This window comes from Electrophorus electricus, chromosome 18, assembly GCF_041902795.1.
Source record: "Electrophorus electricus isolate QZ-2024a chromosome 18, ASM4190279v1, whole genome shotgun sequence".
Classification (NCBI taxonomy): domain Eukaryota; kingdom Metazoa; phylum Chordata; class Actinopteri; order Gymnotiformes; family Gymnotidae; genus Electrophorus; species Electrophorus electricus.
This window is the reverse complement of record NC_137514.1, coordinates 16,031,130-16,048,530: the sequence shown is the minus strand read 5'-3', so window position 1 is coordinate 16,048,530 and position 17,401 is coordinate 16,031,130. Positions and strand designations below refer to the sequence as shown.

The 17,401-nt window shown below is 41.6% G+C and overlaps 2 protein-coding genes and 2 non-coding genes across 5 annotated transcripts; 1 reads left to right on the top strand and 3 right to left on the bottom strand.

Annotated features, from left to right (window-relative positions):
* Positions 1 to 54: 54 nt before the first annotated feature.
* On the top strand, positions 55 to 8,281 carry mdh1b (malate dehydrogenase 1B, NAD (soluble)). Of its 2 annotated transcripts, none has more exons than XM_027025797.3 (9): positions 55 to 106; positions 225 to 337; positions 470 to 604; positions 987 to 1,129; positions 1,600 to 2,114; positions 2,397 to 2,538; positions 4,056 to 4,231; positions 5,265 to 5,404; positions 5,585 to 8,281. In XM_027025797.3, the coding sequence occupies exons 1-9, from the start codon at positions 85 to 87 to the stop codon at positions 5,630 to 5,632; spliced, it is 1,434 nt and encodes a 477-aa protein (XP_026881598.2). In that variant the 5' UTR covers positions 55 to 84; the 3' UTR covers positions 5,633 to 8,281. The 2 variants fall into 2 exon arrangements, with proteins under 2 accessions (XP_026881598.2, XP_081557851.1); XM_081701725.1 differs by having other exon boundaries at positions 77 to 120; positions 230 to 337.
* Positions 4,676 to 4,758, bottom strand: trnal-uaa (transfer RNA leucine (anticodon UAA)). Its single transcript has one exon. It is a non-coding gene; the product is annotated as a tRNA-Leu (tRNA).
* trnal-uaa (transfer RNA leucine (anticodon UAA)) lies at positions 4,944 to 5,026 on the bottom strand. The gene has a single exon. It is a non-coding gene; the product is annotated as a tRNA-Leu (tRNA).
* Positions 8,282 to 8,777: 496 nt separating the features above from the next.
* Positions 8,778 to 17,158, bottom strand: retreg2 (reticulophagy regulator family member 2). The gene is made up of 9 exons (XM_027025792.3): positions 16,773 to 17,158; positions 16,185 to 16,288; positions 15,954 to 15,984; positions 15,364 to 15,493; positions 15,066 to 15,150; positions 14,308 to 14,445; positions 13,111 to 13,199; positions 12,353 to 12,488; positions 8,778 to 11,843 (listed from the first exon to the last, which is right to left on the bottom strand). Exons 1-9 carry the CDS (start codon positions 17,021 to 17,023, stop codon positions 11,113 to 11,115), a joined length of 1,695 nt encoding a protein of 564 aa, XP_026881593.2. The 5' UTR covers positions 17,024 to 17,158; the 3' UTR covers positions 8,778 to 11,112.
* Positions 17,159 to 17,401: the final 243 nt, after the last annotated feature.

The window sequence follows — 17,401 nt, the reverse complement described above, 5'->3', positions numbered from 1 at the left end:
CAAGACAAATCGGAAATTTGCTTCTAATCGGTCACCTTTTGTGCAACACCAGCAGTTACCTAGCAACTGAGTTAAACAAAAAAAATGGCCAAGTTTGTTCTAGCAGGTCCGAAAGGAACGGTAGTTTCTTCACGTTTGAATGAGCTATTTATGCGTTATATGTAATTAATACGGTCTGAATAAAAGTTCTTGTTTTTTCTGTTTTTTTTTTTTTTTCTGTATAGGAAAGGCAGATTGTCCATACTATGCTAAGGCCGAGCTACTTGCTGACTTACTGCAAAGAGTCCTGCCAGATTTCCGCATATACAAAATTTGTATGCACCCCAGTGACTGGAAGGTACAACCATGCCAAAGGCTGATGGTGCTCAGTTGGACTTCAGTGTAACAGTCTCTCGTGACTCTATTGTATTGTACTTTTGTACTGCATGGTGTCATTAAGGCTGTCCTTTATATATTATTTATATCTCAGAAATGGCTTGAAGACACATGTTCATCAAATGGCTGGAAACATGAGACCTGTCCTATAATATGGAGGGAACTGATCAATCGTGGGGGCAAGGGCATGCTTCTCGGGGGATTCAGTGATTTTCTCGAGTATGTCCAGGTAAGCACATTGGAGGGTAAAAAAAATAATTACCCTAATTATAGTTATTAAGCCTTGTATAGTTATTAATGACTCCAAGAAATTATTGTGTTAATAATTATGAGAGTAGCTAATGTCAGTGTTTTTAAAAGTTCCAGCTTTTACTGGCAAATTAGTTAAAAAGAGACAAATGTGATGTCTTTGTTCCACAGACCAAAGGGACTCACATATTTTCTTGCAAAAAAAGCATAGCATGTATTATCAATAACAACAGGCTTTAGAAAGTAAAGCTCACTGACTTAATCTAAAATCATTAATTGCACCCATTCTGACTAACCAGATTTTCTAAGGCTTCTGGGTTCAGTTCTTGGCATTTCAGAATTGTTTCCCACCCCTGTCTCAGGGATATTATGGTGTCACTTCTGATATGGGAACGGACCTGATGGTGAAAATTGCATCAGAGAACCTGCGGACAACCGAGCTGTGTGCACAGGAGGAAGAGCACAGGCGTGACCTCCTCAAACCCTTTCACATTTGGGTCAGCAGGTGAGATTGAGATGCAGACTGCTTTGAAGGTGTGCAAGGTGTGAGACCAAAACTAAAGGCTGAAGATGAAGTAGCCAATATGGAGTGCTCACAGTCTTTCAGTCTTGCTTCTCATAGGTTAGGACTAACAACATGATATATCATAAAAATAAGTCATGTGGTTAGACATGTGACCAGATCAGTGAACCAATAAATCATTACTTACAAATGATTGTCACTGTTCTTTTAACCACTACTTCACATGAAACAAATACTGTCAGTATAGTATCACTGAATGACATTAGTGGTAGTGGCCATTAAATCAGTAAATTGAGATCACAGTAAATTAATCGCAGAAAGATTTAAAATGTTTGTTTCTGGAGATGCAGAGGGATTCTGGGGGATAGTTATTACTTTGTGTGTTTTCTTTAATATGGTGAAGCTGTTCACATTTGTATTAGTATGTTTGTGTGTCTTATGTACCTTTGCAGTGCTCTGAATCCCACTTGCTTCACCCTGATTCCCCTGTTGTTCACCGCTGGGCCGTTCAGGGCCGTTCCCACCATTAGCCTGCACCTGTTAGACATGGACGCCACCGAAGAGTCTCTGCTGGCCCTCAAAATGGAAGTTGAGGATCTGGCCCTGGCCCAGCTGCATGAGATCACCATCCACTGTGACATGAGCCAGGCGTTCCTCTCCGCCGGCCTCATCATCTTCCTGGACGATGGGCCGCCCATGTACAATGGGAGGGAAGGACGGAGCAGTGAGGCTATTGTGCTGACCAAGGTGGCGGAGCGCTACCGCCTGTACGGGCAGCTCATGGAAGGCAACGCGCACCCTGACGTCCGAGTGCTGGTGGCAGGGACTGTATATGTCAATCTAAAGTGCTCACTGCTGATCGAGAGCGTGACTTCCATCTGTCCCAAACGCTTTGTTGCCATAGCAACACAACTGGAGGGCCAGGCGAGGGCTCAGCTCGCAGAGAAGCTGGCAGTGAAGAGCCCTGGTAAGAAGTCAACTTAAAGGAAGGATTTTTAATGATTGAATATTATCACTAGGCTTTGAGGGCTGCATCTTGACCTAGCATACTTCAGTTACATTAAGAGCCTGAGACACAGGACAGATAACATTCAATTATGTTATTGAATAATTATAATTATTATTAAATCACGGGGCATGTAAATAAATGTTAAGTAAAAAAATAAATGTACCCTCTAATTTTACTGCTTTGTGCAAGGCAATTGGTCTCAGTTAAAATATTTTTTTTTAATTCTCGTAAAATTGCCAGATATTTCTGATGTCATTGTTTGGGGCAACATCAGTGGCACTTTCCACATCGACCTCCAGAGAGCTAAGGTTTTCAGATATAAGGGGGCAATCTGTGGACCTGCAGGCTTCTCTCACCCAGTCCTGGAGATGGTTTATGATCAGTAAGTTATACAACTCAAAAAATCTTGCACAGTCATCAAGTCATCATTACTGTCTTATAGTTTACCAAGCCATGTTAAAAATCATCTTTCTTTAAAATTCTTTAAAATTAAATTAAAATTTCTTTAAAGTTCTTTAAAATTAAACATGTACCAATTTTAGTTGGGATTAAATCTTATTATATCAATAAGAAGACCAATATTATATTAAGATTGTTTACTTACATTTATTTATGTGTTTTAACATTTTTTGTTTGTTTTAATAATTTTGATTAATATTTTGTTCCCAGTGCTGTGATGCATTTAGGGGGATCTTCAACATTTAAATACTGTAAAAAAAAATGTGAGCAATGCTGTATGTCAGTGTAAATGAGATAAATATGCTTACATCTGCTTTCGCTCCACTTATAATGACTGGCTTTGTCACTGCATATATGATGTTAATATGGGGAAATTAATTTTTGTAAATGCCTTAAAAGATTACATTCAGCATGTATTATTAAAGGTAGTTCAATTCACATGAGGTAGGTGGAGCTCATGTTCACTATGTGAAAGTCAGGTTTTGTACCTGTATTAACTATGTATTTAGATTGCATACCAATTTGTTTTTACTTTGTCTTGAAAAAAGAAAGCATAGGAATAACTGGCTTTGAATTAAATTGGGACTTAGTTATGTGCTAATAGTACCTTGTGGAGGCCTTACCTAGTGCTTGCCATTTAAGTCTGAAGTCAGTGAGGTCTGCACATCATTAATGATGATTACCTCACAGTGTGTGAGGTAATATGTTGTTACTTTGCCATCTGGTGTCAAGCAGCGGAGAATGGGTTACTCTTCTGAGCCTTGGTTTCTCTCAGTTTCTCTTGGTTTCTTCCTCATGTGCTTAGGGACTTTTTCCTTGCCAAAGTCAAGTTTATTTATATAGCGCTTTTTCTAACAGGTGTTGTCACAAAGCAGCTTTACACATGTATGGGTCCAGATCCCTAATGAGCAAGCCAGTGGCAAAAGTATCAAGGAAAAACTCACTGGATGGATTCAGAAAGAAACCTTGAACCAAGGGAAGACCAAGACTCAAGAGGGGACCCTTGGCTGGCCCAATTTACAAACAATTACATTGGACTTGCTTACTAGGGGCCCAGACCTGAATTCCCAGCACAGCTGATTTCTGTAAAGCTACTTTGTGATACTTTTGTAAAAAGCACTATGCAAATAAATTTTGAAGTGAACTGAGGTGATCTATTTTAGGTAGATTAGCTCTGTGTGCAACTAGACAGAAAAAAAGGAAAACTGTACTGCACTGCAGTAATACCAGCAGAGTTGGAAATGTCATATGAATGAAAATGATTTCCTTGGTTAACCAGCTGGGTACACCCGAGCAGCCAGACTCTGCCCATCTGGTTAGATGCCTTGATTCATAAATTTACACATTTTGTAAACCAACCACCTCACCAATTTAAATACTTTCCAAGCTCATCTCTTAATGATCATCCAAATAATCTTCATCTACATTTTCTATTTGAAGAAAGTGGTTGAAGGACGACTTCCCCACTTTGGTCTCTTCACGTCACAGTGCCATATCCCTCAGAACTAACAGGCCGGCAGCCATATCAGCGAGCAATGGAATCATCTCAGTAGTGTGTGCATGGTATGATGGTTCTTTACATCATGAGATCTTCTCACTAGGTGTACCAAGTACAGGTAAGACCTGCAAACCTGCTTACAGATGCAAACATATTCAACAAGATCAAGTGTTTCAACAGTTGCACCTTCAAGAGAGTTGCTATAATCGGTAGTACTAGAAACAAGAAACAAGCTATGAGCTGTGGCATTGGCATTTCAAACCAAAATAACTATTATCATTGATAAACAGTGATATCCTATCTGAACATAAAAAAGTCAATTGGTCAATAAATCTATGGTGTAATTTATACACTAGTTTTATTAAAGCCTGTTTCCCAGTGTCAGATTTGTATATGTTGATAAGTAGGTGTCTTTTCTGTATATGTTTTGGCTGAAAGAGTAATACATTGTAACAGTTGTCCTTCAAGATTGTGAACAATAAGACAGCTTCCAGCTTATAAATATTCTCAGTGTTATGAAACAGCATTTTTGGTGTTGACTATCATAATTAAATGCAACACCTACCAGGAGTGGGGTTCGAACCCACGGGGACATGCATCCATTGGATCTTAAGTCCAACGCCTTAACCACTCGGCCATCCTGGTGTGCTTCTTTTCTTTCTGGCATTTGGAGACACTCAAGAAAATAAACAAAAACCCATGTGTTATAATGGCAGCACCTAGTTTCTAATATGAAGAGGTACACAGTCTGGAGGAATAATTTACCTTAAAGTTTGTTTTTAATACTAGTTAGAAGATTGGTGTTGAACATTACCATTAAAGGTAACACCTACCAGGAGTGGGGATCGAACCCACGAGGACATACATCCATTGGATCTTAAGTCCAACGCCTTAACCACTCGGCCACCCTGGTTTGCTTGTTTTCTAGCAGTAAGACAAACAGACAAAAACCCATGAATACCTGTCTGGGTGATCTTCATAGTCTGGACGAATAACTTACCCTAAAGTTTGCTTCCACCATTGCCACCATAACAAAGCAACCTAAAGCAGTCCCTACCCTCTTCCCTAGGTCTGCCAGAGCTAGTCTGACCTGCCCCTTAGTATTTCATCCCAGTGTTTCACCCCCAGTACTACCATGTCTGATTCTCCAGGTCACTTCGGGATTCCTGTGGGCCTGGTCTTCTCTGTGCCTGTCAGCTTCTGCCATGGCTCCTGGTCTGTGCACTCTGATATCACCATCGACGATGAACTGAAGTGTAAACTGGACATTGCTATTAATGAGCTCATGGTGGTGAGTGCATGGAAACATACAACAAATTGTTTACTGATTAAGAATAGATCTGAATATCTTCTAAGCATATAAAAGCGTCTAACAAGAATCCTAAATCAAGGATAAATATGTTTGCTTCACCTTACATTACCACAGATAATGAGTATTCACAAATTTTCTTACTTTCTTTTTGTCTGGTAGGAGAAAGACATTGCAGATGGAGTTAGGAAGAAGGATCCAACTACCTGAAAGTGATGTCATAAAACCGGCCTCTCTGAATTAACCAGACAAAATGTCTTTAAAACATTTTTAAAAATAACCAGCCTTATTAAAATAAAAGTAATACATCCCCAGAAGCCCCTGCATGATGCCTATGCCTAGTAATGAGCAGAACATTTTATTTTCAGACAAACAGGGTCAGCTAGATGAAGTCACTAATTAAAGCTGCAGTTTGTAAGATTGAGAAGAGAGTGGACTTTTCAAGCTGTCAGTTCAGGCTGTGAGCTCTGGTTGGTGAGGGATGACACTACAGGAGGCGCACAAAAGCAACCAATGTGGTAATAGGTAATAGCGCTCCCTTGTGGATCGCAGACTAATACACAAACATGAACAAATGCATGTGAGGTTTTGTTTGTTTTACTTTCAAGATATTTTGAAATATTTCCAAACAACACATCACTGTTTTTATTACTGAAAAATACTTATTAATTGTAAACACAATAAACATACAATAAACATATTTCTATAATTTTAGCCACATTAAAAAAAATCCACAATATTCATTGGATTGCAAATATTTATGTCTGGCTAACCCTGAATCATAGGCAGGAGTCATTTAACTTCATATGCTTATCTGTAAGAATATAATTAGTACAGCCTTTTTACTGATCAGAATTTTTATTGTCTTATCCTTAATATGGAACAGGAAAAACTGCATTTTTATTTTCTGAATACATTTGTTGTATGTAAACACTATGAAAGTTTCACAACATTCTTTCATTCTCTAGTCTATGTATAGACATTAAACTGCAAAAACAACCAAATTTGAATGAATTGTTTTCAAGAAATAGCCGACAGTAGCCTAGTTGTTCTAGTATGCGCCTCCTTTCCTGTTTTCCTGAGCCAAGACTGAATATAAGGGTGTGGGTTAAACATCTTAATGTGTAGGCCATGCACATGTATGTCATTTAAGAAAACTCCAGAGTTGATTGCTTGTGTGATTCCTTGTATTTATGGAAGTGTCACTAAGAGCTGAGAAACTTATTTTACACTCAGCAGAGTTTGCCAGTTAATAACACCTTGAGGATCTTCCCAATTTGTTCACTGTAGAGTTTCCAACTTCTGAATTCTACTTCTTCTGAACTTCTTCCCTACTTGTCATTGAATTCTCTACTTGGCTTTCAATATGGATATCCTTCTCTCTAGCTGGAACAAGAGACTCCCTTGATTTTGGCCACATGAAGGGATCCAGATGTGCCAGACAATTTGTCAGCTCTAAACCAAAATCTTGTGAGAACAAACTATCAATGATGGCTTGGAGAAACTGTAGCGTATTAACATGTTCCTTGCTGGAAATCAGGTGCTTACCTTTGAAATGCCATACTCTAATACTCTTCTAGACTCAGTGAACTGATTTCTCTGCATTGGCATTAGGCCCCAAAACCTCTATGATCATAATAATCTCTCGAGCAGCATCCATCAAAGAATTGCTTCTGTTTTGAAATGTTTACAAGAAGACAACTGAATATTCCAAAAAATCATTATAAATATTATGATCTGTTTAGATAATTAGATGAATCGTGTAATTGTCTACCTGAATTGTCTATCTCTAATTACTCAACGAACCTCAATCGTCTCCTTCTCTAATCACATCTTCTCTAACAGTTAAAGATCTTGGAGTAATTATGGATCCCAGTGTCTCATTCAGTGCTCATGTAAATATTTCTAGGACCACATTTCTCCACCTCAGGAACATTGCAAAGATTAGGAACATGCTATCCTCACATGATGCAGAAAAGCTAGTCCATGCATTTATCACTTCAAGACAGGACTACTGTAATGCCTTAGCATCTGGCTGTATTGCATAAACAAGCTCCATCTAGCTCAAAATGCAGCAGCCAGCGTTCTTACTAGAACTAGAAAATTTGATCACATCACTGCTATCTTAGCTACTTTGGCTCCCAGTAAAATTTAGTATTGATTATAAAAATACTTCTAATGACAAACAAAGCACTGAATTATCTTGCCCCACGATACCTTAGAGAACACCTAGTGAACTACTAGATCTCATCTGTAGTCATTTTATTAACTACTTCCCATCTTAGGAAATGTGTAGATCTTGGGGACCATGGGCATTGAGAGTTATAGTAAACTGGGATGTTATGATGCTGTCAATTCCTCTTTTGTCACTCAAGTTCTTGACTGAGAGTGGGAGAGTGCTGATGTTCCAGGGTACCCTCATAGCTATGGCTCGTTCAGGCTCTTTCCTTTTAGCTATGCTGCCATAGCTATATCTGCTGGAGTCCAGCTTTGCACATTATAGTTCCCTAATTTATACACCCTCATACCTGGACATCCCTAATAATCTCTCTTTCAGCGAAGGTACACCTACCTCTGATGTCATGGTGTTACTGAGCATCAAACCATCTCAGCTGTGATGGCTACTCTCACCACCCCCTGATGTCCCATGCTGTAGCCCACCACACCATCTAAGAGAATAGGACTTCTAGAAAACCAGGCTAGACATTAAGTGGTAGCTCAGTGGTTAAGGTACTCAACTTGTAAGCAGAAGGTTAGCACTTCAAGCCCCACCACTGACACATTGGCAGTGTTGGGCTCCTGGGCAAGGCCCTTAACTCTCAGTTGCTCAAGTTGCTTTCAATAAAAGCGTCAGCTCAATGTCTTTTCAATAGCTTATTTTTTCATTTTATTTTTATTTATTAATTTTTTTCCTCTTCCACTACTTATTCTGCTCGTCTAGCATGTTACTATTGTGGTGACCATCGTCGGCCAGAGGAGGACGGGCCGCCCGTTTGAGTCTTGGTTCCTCTCAAGGTTTCTTCCTCATGCTCTACGGAGTTTTTTCATGCCACTGTCACCTTCGGCTTGCTTAATGCAGGCTTGGACTCGGACATGCGCAAAGCTGCTTTGTGACGACGGCTGCTGTAAAAAGTGCTATATAAATAAATATGATTTTGACTTAAAATGCATCAAAGCTCAACAACTGTCAGCTGTGCCCTTTTAAATAATTTTGATAAGACAAAAAAAAACAAAAGTTACCATTCCTTCCATTTGGCTTAATACCTAATAAATATGCTTGTTTTTGGGCAGCATGTTACGACAAAGGCAGCCATCAGTCCATGAGTCTAAAAGGAAAAGAACAGTTCAACAGTCCTTTGTTAAATGATGTGCCTTTTATCGATCAAGAAGCAGTGAAAGCAAGAGTGAAACAACTACTAATACACAAACATTCTCAGAAAATATTGTTTCAAAAAGAAGCTTTAGCTGTTTCTGTTGCTTTTACATGATCAATGGTAATCTGAATCATAATGGCCTCCGTTATTTCAGTTACATTTGCACCATAGCACAGGCGAGTAAGACAAGGTGTTTCTAATGCTAGAACCCGTCATATTTATAGTGGGAATTTTCCATTAATGGTTACAAGTTTACCAAAAACTAAAGTGTTAAGTCCATCTTTATTAGTATCCCAGCAGCAATGAGTGAACTATATAGGGAAGGTGCAACTGAAATACATCTGCATAAAGCTTAATGCCGCTTTTGTGGCAGCTTCTAGAAAACAACTGTCAAGCACATCTTACAAAGATGCATACAACCTTCAAGCAGCATTTAGATTCTCCTTTTCTGGGATTCCTGTCTTTTTAATCCAGTCCCTATACTCATAGTCGGCACTTCAAAAAGGGTAAAACAACTAGAAACTGCCATGCTGGAAACATCCGTAACATTAACGTTGTACAAATTAGACTAGGAAGCAAATTTTTCATTTTAGTCTTAGACATGTTCTGCATGGCAGGTGCAGAGCAGATGAACATGAGTTAAACCCACAAACTAAAATACATTATGTTACAACACAACTTCATGACAATGCCCAACTGGACTTTGCACAGAGCCTACATGTTGTGCTGCCTGTTGCAGTAAAGGGGTGCTCTGTGTAGGTAATGACTAGTTATTAACATGCCTTTCAAGATCCAGAGTAATGAACACAAAATCTATTATGCTCCAAAACTATGCTCATAGTGCATCAAAGTCTTCACCTACATCAGTCAATAGTCTTACAACTATAAAAATAATTATAAACAAGCTGCCCGTGGGTGCTTAACAACACAAAACTATGGACTTCATTTGAGCAAGTGAACTTAATTTGATATAATTTTGTGCAGGATTTCTTCTCAAGACACAGTACGAAGAACTACAAAACATCCTGAGCAACATTCTTCATAGCTAAACTTTGAACTGTGCAACATCTGAAATAACATCAATGCCAAATTGATTGAAATAGAACATGTCCTAATATAAACATAAAACGCTACTAGTAATTCAGTTTCAACTGTGCAAGGCATACAATAATCTGTAGATTATTACTTCATAACTGACCAATATTGATAAATAAAAAGTTCCCAACACTTAACATATACGCAACAGTATATATTAACATGGCTATGTAAAACATCTCTGTACTGCTAGTGTGGCATTTTTTTTAGGACCAGGACAGTTAAGGATCTGCATATCTAAGCAGTCCTTCCCCAATCATTGAACAGTCGTTACAAGAATATAATCTCAGCTCGGTTGGCTGGTTAGCTTGCTTGCATGCACCTAAATTTCTTTTTAGTCTTCTTAGATTAGGCTGAGTCAGTATTCGAATGGGGACTAAAAGGGACCTGGAAAAAATGGTTACTCCAAGAAGCAGGTTCTCTCAACAAGCTAGATCAACCTAGATCAAAAGCCTAGCATGTTCACAATAGGAGAGAAAACATTACCATTTGTGCAATATTAACTTGTGACTCAAGCTGTCAGACAAATCCTGCTTCGTGAAATAACTGACCATTTCTTGGGAGCAGGAAACATAGGTGGCCTTGTTTGATGGGGCGGAAGCAGATTAGGCAAGGACCCCACCGCTACACCCTCCTCCCCCAAACAAAACCCCACACAACCACACTGGCCAGTATGCCTATGTAAAGTACAAGAAGTTTGGAAAGAAACAATTATCATCAGAAAATGTTATTAACCAAGATGTGGGAAAGACAATACAGTTGTGGTATTTAATCTTAGGATCTCACTGATTATGTGATATCTGTTAATTATTATTGTTGTTCATTTGTTTATCCATTTATTTTTTGCAATGTTTGTTACCAAGAAAAACTTGACTCAGGATTTGTGCCAAGTCTGAATAAACTGGCCCACTTAACTGTAAGAACTGGATATGAAGGACAAAATCCTGACTTTCACTCAGCACTATATAAGAAGCACATGGCATTAAAATTAAAACTTCATTACTTGCGGTTTGTTTAGGTTCACCTGAGAACAACCTTTACCTGTTCTCAAAACAAAAGCCCAAAACCAATCACAGTGATCTCATCCCCCATAAAACACAAATAGCCTAACTGACAGGAAATGACCTTCACACACATCCATAAAACATTCATGTCAGTGTATGGTATATATCTACATGGACTATAAATAAAAGGGACAGTTTAGTGTGAACAACAGGCAAGCTAGGACTCCTGCTGGTCAGCCAGTTCTCGCTGGCCACTGGGGAGCGTGTCTGCTGCTGCTGGGACATCCCCCACTCTCTGTCCGTCAAAATCTAGGCCCAGCCCCTCATCCATCTGCTCCAGTTCACTTTGGTCCAGAAGCTCAAAATCCTCTTCTTCCACAGGAACAAGCGTGGTGTCCGGCTGCTCCTCACCACTTGCTTCGGCTGACACGTCCTCGTCACTCGCCTCTGGCGTGACAGGTGACCTGAGAGGAGACTCCATGGGGCAGGGTGGCGTCTCGGCAGGCAGGAACTCAGCCATGGCAGGCCCCTCGCCAGCTTCCGAGGAGCGTAACAGGGCTGAGAGAGTGTTCTGCACTACGGTGGAGATGGCTGTGCTCACAATCTCCTCACTGAGGGCCTCCAGTGAGCGGGCGGGGCAACGCCCCTCCCCTGGCTCTGGCCCCGGAGCCGGCCCCGCCCCACCAGGTGGGCGCCCATGCCCATTGAAGTGCGTGTTGACAAAGTGAAGTGGCGAGGCCAGATGCTGGATGAGGAGGCTGGCAGGGCTCTGAGAGTCCTCGGTGGGCTCGGCACCGGTGCCCTCGGCTCGAGCCGCCCCCAATACGCCCAGTGGGAAGCGAAACAGTCCAGGCTCCATAGATGGGAACTCATCCACAGAGGGGAACTCTGGCAGGTCCCTGGAGAAGCTCTCCTCGGGTTCACTGTGCATGCTCTGCTGGTCGAGGTCTGTAAGAGCAGTAAAACAGATTCAGTTGGAATACTTCAAAACTTCCTTAAGCACAAATTCCCGCTACAGATTAATGGAAGCTGACAATGTAGCAGGGCACTGAATGCTCTTCACCATAAAAAACAAACAGCTATAAAACTTCACCAAAGGCAAACATGTAACTAGGTAACTCAAATGGATAAGAACTTTCAACCAAGTTCTTTTCCAAGTTACTTCAGCTGTAATTTAAAGTGAGACAGCATTCCTATTACTTCTAATAAAAAGATCCAATGATGATCAAATATGAAACTAAGTAGGAAATGACTACTGTTTAAGTGTCCAATGATAGAGTTTTAACATGGGGGGAAAAAAGCAATGTTTTTCTTCCATTGGTAGTTTAAATCGCATCACATCTACATAACTTTGCAGCTTAAAATTGCATTATTAAACCAAAAATATTCCAGCCAACTAAATTTGAAGGTCCACTGGAAGTGAACCGGACTCTAGGCCTACGTAAAACAAAAATCACCTTCGGAAACATCCGTGAGCTGCGGGGTGGTGGCTCTGGACACGGAGAAGCCACCGCTCTCCAGTATGGAAGCCTCCTCGTCAGACAGCTCAGAATCTGTGATGGCCATCGCCAGCACTGTGGTCTTCACGTCCACCTGAGCAGGCGCCAGAGCGAGCCGTCAGCATGTGGCGTTATGGTAAGGCTTCAGGCCATCCATGACCGCATTAAGCCAGGGTGAATGAACGGTGCTTTTACATCACACTTATAGCTTGGAGCTTCCATATATATTTCATATAACTTTTCTACTTTTTATTGTTTACACTTTTTCCCCCATATCTTGAGTTTACTTGTAAATGACTTCACTTGAGTGTGAAATGTACTATACAAATAAACTTGTCTTGCTCACTCGCTGGCACCTTCATTATGTACACTTATGTGTCAAGTGTACAGCTCCAGACTGTAGACCAGCTGAGGCCATTCACCATCTGTCAGCCATTCTCTACACCATCCATCCCTGGTCAGTTTCATCACACCACTGCTGTCAGGATCTCATTTACATGCTGGGTCATTCTTCCGGCGCAGCAGTGAGGAGACTGACCAGTGATGAAGAGCTGGAGGATGACTAATACCTCTTATGCATGACAACAGATGGACTGTAATCTCATACAAGGTGTTTTTGTAAAGAAGTGGGCGGTGAGAGTGGAGTCATATTGACCCATGATCACTGCACCACTTCAGGACGGAGCCTAGCACTCAGGCCAGGGGGAGTCACTCACAGTGGGAGCAAAACACGAGAGTTCTTCCTCGCTCTCGCTCTCCGTTTCGGCTCTTGGCTCGTCTCCCTCGTCCTGCTCCTTTTTCACCTCTGCGCGACAGACAACTATCGTTAAACGGTCTAATCACTACATTACTTCTGACTTCTGTAAATAAACAGATTAAAGTGTAACGCTCCACTTGAACGTCAAATCGACATGTAGGCAAAGTGGGTGCCCCAAGAATGAGTCACACCCAAAGCAAGGAATCAGTCACTCTAGGGATTTTGTTCTTTGCACACTGTTGCAGCTACGGTGGAAGCCAGCGAGGTGAATGCTGACAGTGGAAGATACATTACTCGCGTCCTGTGCGAGTCACCGTAAGTATCACTACTCCAGAGGCCCTGAATGTCTCAGGGCTTATATGGTGAGACAACTCAAACTCAGACACATGCATACCAAGAACCTGTGACCTTTCTGTGTGTATGCTGCATAAAAACAGAGAATCTGCTTAATACATATGCATGTCACCACAAATCAGAAGATCGAGACCCAGGTCTGTTAACTGGGTTACGCTTATGCTGACTTCAACCTTAACTCAATCAAAATAACTCAATTAAGGTGATTACATGACAGCTGTAATGGGAATCTTGCCGTAATCTGATTATGTGCCACTTTTTTAAAGTGCATGTAAACATATTACATGATGAAGGTCTACAAGGTAATACAGATCTATATACACTGCAACAATGGCATCTTATGGACATTACAGAGACATACCACACATCCAATAATTTACCAATTTACTAAAGTACTTCCAAACTAAGGAATTTAGATCATATTCCCAAGGCACTCAATAAGCAAATACAACATGATTACCTATGAGCAAGTAAAGCCCATAAACCGTTACAGAAACATAACCCAAACCCTAACCCTAACCCTAACCTTGATCATTTTTACTTTTTTTTCCCCTTGTTTCTGGGTGCAACACTGTACAAGGCTCAGACACTTTAGCTTTTGCTACAGTGCAAAAATGTCACAATGAACATTACAGTAATTACACACACACAAAACGCTGCTCAAGGGTGGACAGAATTCTACGGTATTGTATTGGGTGTGTAGGCTGGCAACTGTGGCCTTACAGGCTAGACCTATAGAGGGGTGTCAACACTGGAAGAGGGGGTGGTGGGGTGTGTGTGTGTGTGTGTGTAAGCATCTCACTTCTCTTGTCGTGTTTGCGGCGCTGGGTGTCTCCCTTCATGCTGTAGTCCAATTTCATCAAGATGGGCTCTAGTCCTGTGTACATCTTTTGGATCAGCTCGTGGTACACGACCAGAGGCCACAGCAGGACACTGAGCACTGCATGCACCACACACACACACACACACACACACACAGCATCAGCTCACCCACCTCCCTGCTATGCACTGCTATGTTCAGAGCACGATGGATGAAGTGGTGTGTCAAACAACTGTGGTACTGTGGCCCCAATTTTATTTATTTATTATGTGTGAGTTTTGTCTTACCTGGGTGGCAAAAAAAACAGAGCAGCTAGTTCACTACTCAATCATTATTTCAAGATTAATATTAGATGAAGTCACAGGCCAACACCCCGCCTGCTGTCTATCCCTTGGATAAACCATGCTAATCTGCATAATGAGTCATTAGCATAGTGAACATTTTTAAAGTGTTTGATGATTGCCAATTGATTCATTAGCCTTTAATCAATTAGAAATCATAAATATTTTCACTACACACATTCTACATAGTTCATCCAATGGCCACCATCAAAGCTATTTTGTATTAAAAGATATACACTATCAGTGTTATGACTAAGGATGCTGTTCCATCTATTAACTGGTTATAATTACTATTAACATTATTTGCATTTTTTTTAAAGCATTCAAGAACTCCAGGACTATACATCCTATATAAGCATGGCGGTACAGAAGGTATAGCAAGTCATTACAGGCACTCACATATAATGTAAGAGATCATGATTCCAGGGATATAGTGACCAGCCACGGCTAGCAGGAGGCATCCGGAGCACGTCATCGCACAAAACTGAGCACATAACAGAGGCACGAAATGTCAAATCACAAAAAACTAGCGAAAACCAGACACACTTTTACATAAACCAAAAATGTCACAGCTGAACCTCTACATTCAAGGTATGCGAAAGATTTGTTCAAAATGCACCCCCACATACTATTCCTTTAAGCTAAAGGCACAGTTTGTTGGTTGCAGATGGGGTGGTCTTGGGTTCACTGTCCCCACCTTGCCATGGTTCTGGCGCTTGTACTGAAGCACCTCCTGGATGTAGAGGCTGCAGGTCAGATAGCTCTCTGCCAGGTGATGGCTGAGCTCAGCCACGCTCAGGAGCCTGGGCTCCACACCCATGCTGTCTCTGTGGCCACGAACACAGCACAGAGCAACCAGTCAGCGTCCGCCACCATTACTTATACAACCGAACGTGTCCCATCCTAACCATGTTACAGCGGCATCGTAAACATATAAATGAAGGATGTATGCTGTATCTTTCCAATGTCGTTATCTATTACTATGTGTTTTAGTGTGTGTGTATAATATAAATTTTATATTATGTCACTTAACATCTTATATTACAGGATATATTTTGATGTTATAAAATATAAAAACTTTTTTCCCACTAAAGCAACATCAATGAGCAGTGGATACATTTCTCTTACGGAAGTGGGCAAATTTAATGATGTACACAGATTTAGCCTTGTTTGGGTTGCTGTTTGTGATCCCTAAAAATACAAAACTCAAACATATTAGATGTTTATTAAAATGTATAACCAGTGAAGCCATGCAGTCATGACACGCATTATCTACAAGAGCCATACCCTTCTATCTCAGATGCCTCAGGATGCCGCACTGTGAACAAGGAAAAGAATAAAGAAGCAAACTCACACCGGCAAAGCAGGCCAGAGTAAAGTTATATCGGTATATTAATTGTTATATAAAGCATAACTGATGCCATACATTGCAACAGGCTGACAGATTATTACAAAGCAACTGTAGATGTTGCTGAAAACGATAAGAGCTTTAAAAAAGAAACGACGTCGTGGATTTACCACTGATCTTAGGCAGCTTGTCTTTCCATCTCTCCATCAGAGTGAACCCGAGGAGGGACGCGCTCAGGACGAACAACGGGCGCAGGGACGTGGATGACAGCAGCCTGAGACACACGCAGTCCGCTTTTAGGCATTAAAATACACCAACAGCGCTGACAGAAATCGACTTTTACGTAAATTCCATATAAAATGTGCTTGGGGAAACATCTAGCTAGCTTGGATAGCTTAGCATTTGCTAGCTAACCGTCTGCGTTAACGGTACTCCGGTGACATTTCGCTAGCTAACATAAGAACAGCAGACTTCATTACCAAATATGCTGCAAAACTAAATCCATTACAGATGGAAAGGTCACGTTGGACCACTAAGAAAAGCGCACTAGTGCTGCAGTTCTCAACGTTAGGAACTTGCGTTACCTAAGAACTCCAGCATCTAGCAAAAGCGAGAAAGACACTAACTGAGACGCAAGCGCGATCGTCCGCAGGTCAACCGGCCGTCATCGCCGAGAATTAACGACCGCTGTCGTTTAACGCAACACCAAGCTACGACGTCGTCCGTTTTGCAGTGAACCGCTGCGCCGGGCCTCTTACCAGAACGCCGTGTTGAGCACGACCGCGCCGACGACGCTGTGCAGAGGCCTCTCCCAAACCAGCAGCCCCTGCACCCACAGCGCCGCGGGCTCGTGTTGCGACAGCCAGCCCTGCAGCCGCTGGCGGACGCGCGCGAGCTCCGGGTTCGCGTCCGCCCCGGCTCGGTCCGCCCTGCCGGCCGGGAACAAGGCCTCGAGGCCGACCGGAGAGGGGGAAACGGAGGGGCACCTAGCCTCCTCCCCGCTCGCCATTTTTCTCCACTTTGTTATGCCTTGCAAGCTGGGAGATCACGGGGTGTGTGCGGTTAAGGTAGAGTCGTCACTCCCGTCATGGATTAGAGAGGAAAAAAAACCCCCACACGCAACCGTTTCAGGAACGGATATTACAGGCTCTCTGTGTCACGTGTCTCTTGTTTACTGCGCTACGGGAATGGGATGCTGTCGATTTACTGACATCTGCTGGACCACCGAAAAAAATACATCAGCAGCACATTTATTTCTGTTGGGCAAACTAGATTTAACGTGAAATAAGCACAGCACATAAAGCATACTAAGCATACATAAAAGTTGGCATTTTAAAACACATTAGAATAACGAATGGTGACGAGGTTGGTTTCACTAAGTGTAACT